General features: G+C 32.3%; 3 protein-coding genes across 9 annotated transcripts; 1 reads left to right on the top strand and 2 right to left on the bottom strand.

The window, feature by feature from the left end:
* Positions 1 to 64: 64 nt before the first annotated feature.
* Positions 65 to 766, bottom strand: ND-MLRQ (NADH dehydrogenase (ubiquinone) MLRQ subunit). The gene is made up of 3 exons (XM_034317897.1): positions 605 to 766; positions 394 to 540; positions 65 to 262 (listed from the first exon to the last, which is right to left on the bottom strand). Exons 1-3 carry the CDS (start codon positions 656 to 658, stop codon positions 209 to 211), a joined length of 255 nt encoding a protein of 84 aa, XP_034173788.1. The 5' UTR covers positions 659 to 766; the 3' UTR covers positions 65 to 208.
* A 270-nt stretch (positions 767 to 1036) lies between these two features.
* FER (tyrosine-protein kinase Fer) lies at positions 1037 to 5841 on the top strand. 6 transcript variants are annotated; one of them, XM_034317885.2, is made up of 15 exons: positions 1037 to 1573; positions 1668 to 1841; positions 1922 to 2018; positions 2090 to 2285; positions 2480 to 2617; positions 2693 to 2902; positions 2987 to 3170; positions 3316 to 3486; positions 3858 to 4091; positions 4176 to 4352; positions 4661 to 4874; positions 4965 to 5117; positions 5216 to 5338; positions 5426 to 5548; positions 5639 to 5841. In XM_034317885.2, exons 1-15 carry the CDS (start codon positions 1361 to 1363, stop codon positions 5779 to 5781), a joined length of 2550 nt encoding a protein of 849 aa, XP_034173776.1. In that variant the 5' UTR covers positions 1037 to 1360; the 3' UTR covers positions 5782 to 5841. The 6 variants fall into 6 exon arrangements, with proteins under 6 accessions (XP_034173776.1, XP_034173779.1, XP_034173777.1 ...); XM_034317887.2 differs by having other exon boundaries at positions 1431 to 1573; positions 1654 to 1841; XM_034317888.2 differs by lacking the exon at positions 5639 to 5841 and having other exon boundaries at positions 5216 to 5350.
* On the bottom strand, positions 5680 to 9580 carry eIF2Balpha (eukaryotic translation initiation factor 2B subunit alpha). Of its 2 annotated transcripts, none has more exons than XM_076688788.1 (10): positions 9123 to 9580; positions 9010 to 9054; positions 8794 to 8919; positions 8618 to 8719; positions 8409 to 8548; positions 8155 to 8271; positions 7962 to 8074; positions 7735 to 7879; positions 7544 to 7669; positions 5680 to 7449 (listed from the first exon to the last, which is right to left on the bottom strand). In XM_076688788.1, the coding sequence occupies exons 3-10, from the start codon at positions 8804 to 8806 to the stop codon at positions 7300 to 7302; spliced, it is 906 nt and encodes a 301-aa protein (XP_076544903.1). In that variant the 5' UTR covers positions 8807 to 8919; positions 9010 to 9054; positions 9123 to 9580; the 3' UTR covers positions 5680 to 7299. The 2 variants fall into 2 exon arrangements, with proteins under 2 accessions (XP_076544903.1, XP_034173787.1); XM_034317896.2 differs by having other exon boundaries at positions 5680 to 6536; positions 7295 to 7449; positions 9010 to 9137.
* Positions 9581 to 10741: the final 1161 nt, after the last annotated feature.

Raw genomic sequence — 10741 nt, 5'->3', positions numbered from 1 at the left:
TACTCTTGTTGGATCTGTAGTCACTGATATAATTTAATTCTGTACAGTATATTTAACAAAAGAATAGAAAGCTATACAATTTATTTGTTATTTATATCTATTTGACAATCATTAGTATATCAAAGGTCATAGCAGATACATATTGGATTACTTGATGTCACCTTAACTGTCTACAATAAATACTAATTAATAGTTGAACGATATATTTTTAGTATTCAGGAGCTGGTGATTTCTTGGGAAGATTATCTTGAATTGTTAGAAACTGAAAGTTAAAATTAAAATCGGATTATCAAGTCTCTTACAAATACGTATACAAAACGATTGCCGTTAACTTGTAATATGTTAATCCTTTATAATTAACTATTATCTTTTCCTGTTATTTATAAAATGTACCTTATAGTTTTTATCACGATATTCATTCCAAGGTTCAGGATTCGTCTTTGGGTACCAGGCAACATCAGGGCTTCGAACAGCGGCACGTAACAGACATACTGCCGATCCTACTGCTCCAAATCCAACGCAAAAAAATAATGGAAGCAGCTAGAAAAAAAATAAATAATAGTAACACTGCGAACAAACAACTCTTATTTATTATTTTACTTACCATGGGATTCTTTTTTAAGGTTGTCCATGAAAGATCTATGAATTTAGCACCCATTTTGCCGTATATGTAGGTACGTAAGCATACACCAGAAGAGGACAAATACTACAAATACTTCGATCGCAATTAAACTACTAGCTGGTGCAAAGCTCGTACACAATGAACGGTATACGAATGAAATTTTCATAAAGGCGATTATACCTTAAGGATCGATGAAACATTTTGTAGGTTGATGCAATACGATTTAAAAAAATGTTATTTGCTAAACTAGCATAATCAACTTGCGTATAAAATTTTTGTAATATTGATTTTGTCTAATGTTTAATAAACCATGTAATGATTTAAACTTTTATATACATAAGTTTGAAATGGAGTTTTATATATATATATATATATATATAGCGGGATTCGTTTCCTATTTCTTTTACCAGAATAGAATTGTCCGTCTACCTCAACTATTGTTTCGTGACGGTATTTTACAAATAAAAGTAGATTTTTACAGCATTAGATCTGTATAAATATAAATGTTGATCTCAGTCATCAAAGTGAATGCAACGATGTACGAGAGTAGAATCAAATAATACGTATACTGACTTGTGCCGGAGATGCATTACATCAATAAGTGGTTTATTAAAATCCGCTAAATTCTTTGACCATTAATGTCATTATATTCGTTCAGCGTAAGAATGAATCTTTATTGGTAATACTATTTGAAAACTCAATAAAGACGGCGATATTTAGTTTTTCATCATAAGCGGGATGGGCTTTTCTACGAGTTTACAAGGACAGTCATCGCACGAGGCGTTACTCGCCCGTCAAGATGCTGAGATCAAGCTTCTTGAAACGATGAGACGATGTCTGACGATTAAAGTTAAATCAGACCGCGAATATGCGACGACGATTACCTCTTTAACGATGCAAGGGAAAAAAATTGAACGCAACGAAGATCTCGTTGGTAGTCTTATAGCACAGGTATTTCATCAAAAATAAGATAAATTTTCACATTTTTTTAGTGTGTATAAACGATTGTTCAGAAATATTTGCTTACATAGTCCTATTGTTATAGAGTTGGAGAGATATTATGGACTCTATTGATCAGACTGCTAAATTAATCAAGCAACAAGCAGATACTATCGAAGCAATAGTAGTTGAACATATTGCAACGTTATATTCTGAAAGGAGACGCGCCAGGAAACTGTATCAAGAAGAACAGACATGGTTAAATAATCAGTTTCAGCAAGTATGTATATCGGCTAATCAGTGTTACCTGCGAAAGATTATATCCAAAATGTCGTGCGTTATACCTATTGCATGTTTTAGTTGACCGAAGATGTTGCCAGGAAGAAATTAGAATATCAGAAGAATTTAGAGGTGTATAAACTGATGAGATCCCGTTTTGAGGAACATTATGTTAAATGTTAATATTTGTATTATCTATTTATTTATTTATTTAAACTCATTTAGTATATAGTTGTAATATGTTGTTAGCTGGGAGAGTTGGAAGAAAGCTGGATGATGTAAGAGAAAAGTATCAGAAAGCCTGTAGAAAGCTTCACCTCACGCATAACGAGTACGTGTTACTTTTGGGTGCTGTAACAGAATGTGAACACGATTTAAGAACTTGTTATTTACCTAGCTTACTTAACCGACAGCAGGCAATTCATCAAGAATTTGTTACATCATGGTAAGTATTTATTTTTATTACAATCGAATCAATTTGCAATGCGTTTTGTTGTTTTACATCATCGATCAGTAATCTGTTTTTTATAAAATCTTTGTGCAAACACATAGTTATATAACAGGTAAATGTTAACGATAATTATTATGGTAATTTATTGGTTATATTACAAATGGTAAGTCTCTTTCTTTGTATGATAGGAAAGCCATACTTCAGGACATAGTGAAATATTCTGATTTTACAACAGACAAGTTTCAAGAGATACATTTACGGATGCAAAAAGCCGTAGATTCTGTGAAACCTGTAGAAGAGTACAAGGATTTTATAGGAAAACATAGGTATTTCTTAGATGTTTCCATTTTCTCGTAAATTATGAGAATAGAAATAAAAATTTTTTATAATAATTGATACAGAACGCGACCGACGTCTCCGATAAGATTTACATTCGACGAGAACCTTGTGGACGATACTTCAGGAAAATTGTTACCAAATAAATTGACGGTAGATAATTTGACGATAGATTGGTTGAGAAATCGGTTGACTGAATTGGAAGCTTCGCTAAAAACGGCTCAACAAAGCCGACAAAATGCTCAGTATCCATCAGAGAACAATAGCGATTCCAAGTAAAACCTTTTGTTTTTGTTAAAATCAAATACTTTATTTCATATCGTGTATATTTAATATGTTTATTTCTACGATTATATTAGAATATCAATCTTGGATTACTCTCGCGAGAGAGAAGAGTTACGATTGCGTTGTCAAGAAAAAAAACTACAGCGGCAAGTGGACGTAATTAGAGGTGCTTTAAATGAGTTAGGTTGCGAAGAATTACCACCGGGATATGATATTTCTATGGAGAGTTCTTTCACGGATTCGCCTGCTATTACTAAGGTAATTAATTAATACATTTAAAAAATGTAGATATTTCTGTAAATATTACATGCACCTTTTTATAATTTCAATTTCAATCATGGTTCTCAAATAAAAACTTATTTTCTCTGGAGAATTAATATTAGTTAGTACCACTGCCTTCCAGAAAAATACAGTTGCAGATATTGGTCTGTTTACGTTACGAAGGAATCAACGATTTATGACAATATTTAGGTCTCCCTTCAAATCTTTACCGATAATAAACGACACAAAAGATGGAACAGTTAGATCGAGTAGTGAAGGTCCCACTTCAAAAGCAGATAATACTCTACCAGTTGTATGTTTTTCTATATATGTTACCCAGTTGTTGTACATACTCATAATTTGTTTTATGCGTGATTGAAGAAAAAAGAAATTATATCAAACGTTTTTAAAAACTGGAAGTAATTAATATATATATATATATATTCCTATTATTATTATTTATAGCGTTCTGTCTTTAACATTAAGCATGTGTTTTCTTTTTTGTTTTAAGCAAAAGTCTAATAAAGTTTGAGTTTTTTAAAAGCTTCTAATACGTGTGATGCATCGTTTGATGTTATCTTAAAATAGAAATAATATGGATAAAAGAAACGTAGGATTTTTTAATATATAGAAATTATTAATTCTAGTTAAGTTGGATCGAATACGTGTGTAATATAATTTTAGGTACCATTTCGTGGAATATCGCATTTAACTACTAATCAAAAAGGAGGTGGAAACGGCGATCTTATGGAGGAAGAGTGGTTTCATGGTGTCTTGCCAAGAGAAGAAGTAGTAAGATTACTTGTAACCGATGGAGACTTTTTAGTACGCGAAACAACGAGAAACGACGAGTGCCAAATAGTTTTATCAGTTTGTTGGGATGGGCATAAACATTTTATCGTTCAAACGACACCTGAAGTAAGTCAACAGTTATGTATGCATATGATTACGCCATGAAATCTACCAAAGACGTATAACAAAATATGTTCATATAAATTTCAGGGACATTATAGATTCGAAGGTCCTACCTTTCCGTCGATTCAAGAATTAATAAAACATCAGTGGTTATCCGGATTACCTGTAACTAGCCGATCAGGAGCTATTCTTAAAACACCAATTTTACGTGAACGTTGGGAACTTAATAACGACGATGTAATCCTTCTAGAGAAAATCGGACGGGTATATTGAAATTTAAAAAACAAAAATTCTTATCTTAACCCCTTGACAAACAATGACGTGTCTGGGAGACGCTGTACAGTATTATTATTTTATAATGTTACTTAATTATTGTCCATTAACATTATATATCAACCTGATTAAATGTTATATAGCAATGCAAATTTCAAAATAAATGTTTCTAAGCTTGCACATAACTGTTCAGTTGAGCCAAATTAAATAGTATTTTTCAGACGCATCAAATTCCGTTTTAATTGTATGTCAAGGGGTTAAATTCCTCTTTAAATATGAAAAAATTTTCGTTTCTTTAGGGCAACTTTGGAGATGTATATAAAGCGCAACTTAAAACTTGTAAGACTGAAGTAGCTGTAAAAACTTGCAAAGTAACATTACCAGACGAACAAAAACGCAAGTTCTTGCAAGAAGGACGAATACTGAAGCAATACGATCATCCGAATATAGTTAAACTAATCGGAATTTGTGTTCAAAAACAACCTATCATGATTGTTATGGAATTGGTACCCGGTATGTTGACGATTAAATTATAATTTTATTTAAGATAATTAAATTTCAGAATACAATCGTTTATTGATGCCGAATGTGCATATACATTAGGTGGTTCCTTATTAACTTATTTAAGAAAAAATGCTAATACCATCACGCAACAAGAACAACTACGAATGTGCAAAGATGCTGCTGCAGGTATGCGCTATTTGGAATCTAAATATTGTATTCACAGAGACTTAGCAGCCCGAAATTGTCTCGTAGGTAAATATAACAAATAAATTTTTATTTATTACAAAATACCTCTAGTACTCTATAAATAATACTTCTAGATATATAACAATCTTTTTCCCTTTGTTTAGGGTACGAATCTATAGTAAAAATATCAGACTTTGGAATGTCCAGAGAAGAAGAAGAATATATCGTTTCAGATGGTATGAAACAGATCCCGATTAAATGGACTGCACCGGAAGCATTAAATTTCGGTATTTGACAAAGTATAGTATAGTATAAGTATAGTATATTACAGATGTCTAAAATTTTTCGATATCATTTTTCATTCCTTCCTTTAGGTAAATATACATCGCTCTGTGATGTTTGGAGTTACGGAGTCTTAATGTGGGAGATATTTTCTAAAGGTGGAAGCCCTTACAGTGGAATGTCTAATTCTCAAGCTCGTGAAAAGATAGATGCAGGTAATGTTTTGTCGGAAAAATACGGTATAATTTTTGCATCTCTTCTTACGTCTAATATTTTACTGAAAGGATTAACTTTTGTTTCTTTAGGTTACAGAATGCCAGCTCCTGAAAATACACCCGATGAAATATATCGTTTAATGTTACGATGCTGGGAATACGAGCCAGAAAAACGTCCACATTTCGATCAGATTTATACTGTTGTTGAGACGTTGTCCCAAGCGTATTTATAAAGAATAAACTTCAGTCGGTATTAATCTGTATGATGAATAATATTTCTTTTACACCGTTTATTACAGTTATAGATCATTTTATCAAATTATATATAACAGCTCGCAAAGAGCTGTAACAACCGACGCTTAGTACCAAAACATACGTACGTGATACATCTATGATTTACGATGAAAATCTCAAGTATTGTATACATTTGATTTTTAAAGAAAATAAAAATAGAAAACAGAAGATGTAAATTTCATCTAGCAGTGACATGTTCGTCATAGGTAATTTTAGAACGAAATTTTAACATCTAATGAAGTAGCGTAATCGTGTTTAAACAAGTAGGAACATGAAGCTTGGGTTATTTTATTTTACACGTGTGTAATTTTTTTTTTACCATTTTAAGATAAAGTAATAGCGTATTATAACGTACAGATTTTCGCAGTAAATCATAGATATATTTTTCGTTTCTGCTGTGTTTATACATATATTATTGTGAAAAAAATTATGTGAATATGTATTATTGCGTACTATGACACTGTATCGTATTTTATTCTTCGCATTTTGTTTGTTTTTTATTAGTAATCTTGCGTCCAAATTTTTTTAACTGTTCGTCCGTCCAAATCATAATCCAGTTTTACTTGTTACAAACGCAGTATTATAATTGACAATTAAAAAAGAAACCGTATATTTTCATTTCTTCAATTGTTGGTAGTCATTTGTTTTCAAATTCAATTTGTTTAATCTTTGTCCAGACCAGAGTTTAATGATACTGTTACAAAAATGTTGAAGAAAACGTAATGTAGAAAGAGTAAAACTAATAACATAATATTAATTCATGATTACATATATATATATTCTGTTTATTTTTATACAATTGCTTGTTCCGTTCTATTGAACTACACTATACGAAAATAAATCCGAAAATTTTGTATATTTATACATGTACTAAGATTTAAAATTTCTAGAACGTAATTTTCATTATACTTGTATTATGAACTTTTTGTTTTTATTGAAATTAATGTTAATTGTTGCTGTGCAATATGCAATATACGTTTAACTATTAAAGTGCGTATACTTTATGTACAATTGCATTAAATGATATGCATATACATATACATGGTGATATACATATGTATACATACTGCGTGAGGCATGCAAATTAACTTAAAAAAGAAAAAACAGAATGGAACAATTGAAAATTCATATCATAGAACAGAAAGACAACTGAATACATATTTTATTATGTATTATTTTGAACAATAATGTAAACAAAAATAATTATCATTTTTCAATACTCATTATCATTTTAAAAATTAATTAATAAATGTTGTGCTGAAACTTTTTGTAAAGCTCGAGTTTTCTTATGTTAAACTGTTAAATTTGTACTGTCTTCATATAAGCAGTTTTACTTCAACTTTTGTACTGTATATCGTTTTCATACTTTTATTAAACTTAAATGTATATGTAACATGTACCACAGTTTAAAATAAACCCATTAAAATGGATAAAGTTGTAATTAGTACATACGTTTCTTATAAGTACAACTTAATAAGTTCGTCGCTTACAGCCGAAGGTGTCAAAATACCTAAATCGGTAAAAAGAAGACTAATATAATGAGGTGGTGTATAATCAACTAACGGATGTTCTTTTTGTAAGTCGTTTTTTAGGGTGCTTGCTGTATACTGTAAAGCGAAGATATAAAAAAGAAAACATTTCTCAATTATTCTATGCTATATTTAACTGTACTAGAAAAAAATTATGAATAAACAATGTTACCTTGAATTCATTTGGTAGATCGACTTGATTTAAAGGATATATTCGTGAAAATTTAAAGCTCTCCGTTAGCACATAAAAAGGTTTTTTTACTTCTTTTGCACACATAGCCATCGTATATGTGCCAACCTACAGATAAATAAATGAAAATAGCAACTGATCGTGTACATATATAATTTATAAATCAAACATACCTTATTAATAACACCACCACTTTCTGCAACACCTTCTGCTCCAACCATAACCATATCAACCTGTTCCATTACATATCCCATTGCAGAATCTAATATTAGTGTACAAGACACACCTAATTTGGTTAAATTTTGGCACATTTCTTCGCTACCAATTGAAGAAGGAAAGAGGTAAAAACACATAGTCAAGAAGATTGTTTTAGCAATTTAATGATGTCAAGAATTCTTACCCACTATTATCTGGAGAAGAAGAAGTTACATACACCTCAAATATTTTGTTACTCGCAGCAGCTTCCTTCATTGCTTGTAATACAACTCTAGATTTTGAATGAGTAAGTATTTTCTAAAACAAATGACATGTTTTGTAAGAAGGATTATTTGTACAAGATATCATAAAGTATTAATGGAAGAAACAAAAATTACAGAACCATCCTTAATAAAATGTGCTGCTACTTTTGCAACTTTTCCTCTTGCAGCCACTAATTTCTCATAGAACATCATTCCCCTGTGAAGCATTATTCCTTTACATTCTGCAAATGACTAATACCATATAATTTTGAAAGCTGTACAAGTTGTTAACCAAAAAAGAAAAACAACAAATATGTTATTGTTATATACTATTATATATAATTATATTTTATTATATACTGTAATAAACAGCATGTAAGCATTCTTACCGGTGTATCTAATGTAGCTAAAGTGATAAAACGAAGAAACAATTCGCTACCAGATGCGATAGCAGTTACAGGATTTTCAGTAGATCTCATAGCATCTATCGCATTTTGCAGACAATATCTAAGCTCTTGAACTGTTTCAGCTGCGATGGAATGAAATATTCGATGAAAACATAAATATACATCAAAGTGTTATATTAACATATGCTTACATTTTGAGTATTCCAAGACTTTAAGTAATGTACGAATAGCAGCCATTCCTGCAGATACATGCTTTTCATCTCTAATAATGCTGTTAAAGTACAGACAAATTTCTGGAAAATAAAAACAAGAAAAAGAAAATATACTTGTTTGTTTTAATCCTTTAATGTATCTTTGGATCATATACCTTCTTTTTCCATAATTCTTGCTTAATTAGTGTGTATTCGTTGTCGTACTTTTTTGCAACGTCAATGAGACATTTATTTAAGAACAAATTAATTCAAATATCGTCAGTCAGTACTTTTAACATTAACTTAAAAAACATAAAAGTTACTTCATTAATGTTTTTAAATATGATATAAAGTGTATTAAGTACTATACAGATAACATGTGATAAATATACCTCATGATACAGATATTACTTAACAAATTTTTCATATAAAACAGTCTGTAATAGTAAAAAAGGTTATAAAAATGACATCAATAAGAATCTGAGGTGAATATAGGTATATATACCGCAGTTCACCAGAGTCCATAACTGCGACGCGCAGGTTGGAAGATGGTGGGGGAACGCAGCGAGCTCTCTGCTAATCGCTTTCCACTTCGTTTGGGAGTATCGCCAATCAGGGCGAAGATGCGCACTGGAGAAGCGCGAAGAACGAAAACTGGTCTTTTCGCAGTTATGGACTCTGGTGATATGTATTTACACCCTCGAGTACGCTCGGCGACCTTCTAGGGCTAGCGAAAATAGCGGAGGGGAAGGTGTCCCCGCCACTGGGTATGATACCACGAGCCAGCAGTCATTATGCCTAATTCACTGGAGATACTTTTCTATTTGCATTTGCCTTCTTCTGCGAGGAGGTAATGTCGCAGAAGGAGACAGCGGAGCGGGATCGGGAGAGGTCTTATGCAAGATTTCCCCATGTTAAAAAACAAAAAAATCCTTTACATCTCTGCTTTCCATACATTCCTGCATCCCTTACATCTCTGCATTCCTTACATCCCTACATTCCTTACATCTCTGTATCCCTTACATCCTTGCATCCCTTACATCCCTGCATCCCTTACATCCCTACATCCCTTACATCCCTGCATCCCTTACATCCCTACATCACTTACATCACTGCATCCCTTTCAACTAAATCTCAGATCTCTAATCAGCGCCCTCTAGAGGCGAATAAAGGAACTAAACCATGCTAAGTTTCTGGCCCTCTGGCGGCAAAAATGCGAACTAAATTTTCGACGTCGAATCAGCGCCCCCTGGATGCGTAAAAAGGAACTAAACCTTGCTAAGTTTCTGGCCCTCTGGCGGCAAAAATGCGAACTAAATTTTCGACGTCGAATCAGCGCCCTCTGGATGTGGAAAAAGGAACTAAACCTTGCTAAGTTTTTGGCCCTCTGGCGGCAAAAATGCGAACTAAATTTTCGACGTCGAATCAGCGCTCTCTGGTGGCGAAAAAAGGAACTAAATTTTGCAAAAATTTAAATTAAAAATTATTTTTCCCGAGACTTTATTTACCTTTACTTACCTTTACTCGAACCAGTGGCCATAAGTATATTATTTATAATATATTTATTATAAGGGTTGAAAGGATACAAGAGATGCAGGGAGAATTCAGGAGTGTAAGGGATACAGAGATATAAAGGGTACAGAGATGTAAGGGATGCCAAGGTAAAGGAAATGCCGGCATATACGAGGTGCAGGAATATAGGGAATGTAGCGATATAAGGGATACAGGGATGTTAAGAATGCAGACATGTAAGGGATGCAGTGATGAAGGGTTGGGCCTCATGAGGCCCTTAAAGACAAAAAAATAATAAATAACTGGAAAGGTTGAGCCGAGGTTTATGAAGAGGGATAAAATAATAAATGACTTGGGAGCGTGGTCCACGCGAGACCCGAAAATAGGGGTAAAATAATAGATAAAAGGATAAAATAATAGGCGAGGCACACATATGTAATAGAATCAACACATTCATGCTCCTAATGAGAAAAGGAGTAAAACTATATACTATAGTTTCGTTCGTAAAGGTTTATATTTTCATCGATGAAAAGAAAACAGATTTTCAAGATAAACGAAAAGACATCGTTAAATTCTTGATATAACACAGAACTTGTACAATGGATCGAATAC

The sequence above is a fragment of the Osmia lignaria genome, chromosome 6 (genome assembly GCF_051020975.1).
Source record: "Osmia lignaria lignaria isolate PbOS001 chromosome 6, iyOsmLign1, whole genome shotgun sequence".
Classification (NCBI taxonomy): Eukaryota; Metazoa; Arthropoda; class Insecta; order Hymenoptera; family Megachilidae; genus Osmia; species Osmia lignaria.
The sequence above is the reverse complement of the archived record's forward strand: the minus strand, read 5'-3'. Positions and strand labels throughout refer to the sequence as shown.

Bases quoted from the DNA above. Each gene is read 5' to 3' on its own strand.
- ND-MLRQ (XM_034317897.1), bottom strand. From the start codon at position 658: ATGGGTGCTAAATTCATAGATCTTTCATGGACAACCTTAAAAAAGAAT. The intron at 541-604 runs GTAAGTAAAATA...TTTTTTTTCTAG, and splicing joins CCTTAAAAAAGAATCCCATG to CTGCTTCCATTATTTTTTTG. The intron at 263-393 runs GTACATTTTATA...TTTAACTTTCAG, and splicing joins ATCGTGATAAAAACTATAAG to TTTCTAACAATTCAAGATAA.
- FER (XM_034317885.2), top strand. From the start codon at position 1,361: ATGGGCTTTTCTACGAGTTTACAAGGACAGTCATCGCACGAGGCGTTA. The intron at 3,487-3,857 runs GTATGTTTTTCT...ATATAATTTTAG, and splicing joins CAGATAATACTCTACCAGTT to GTACCATTTCGTGGAATATC. The intron at 5,118-5,215 runs GTAAATATAACA...CCCTTTGTTTAG, and splicing joins AGCCCGAAATTGTCTCGTAG to GGTACGAATCTATAGTAAAA.
- eIF2Balpha (XM_076688788.1), bottom strand. The intron at 8,549-8,617 runs GTAAGCATATGT...ATTCCATCGCAG, and splicing joins AGTCTTGGAATACTCAAAAT to CTGAAACAGTTCAAGAGCTT. The intron at 7,670-7,734 runs GTATGTTTGATT...ATTTATCTGTAG, and splicing joins GTGGTGGTGTTATTAATAAG to GTTGGCACATATACGATGGC.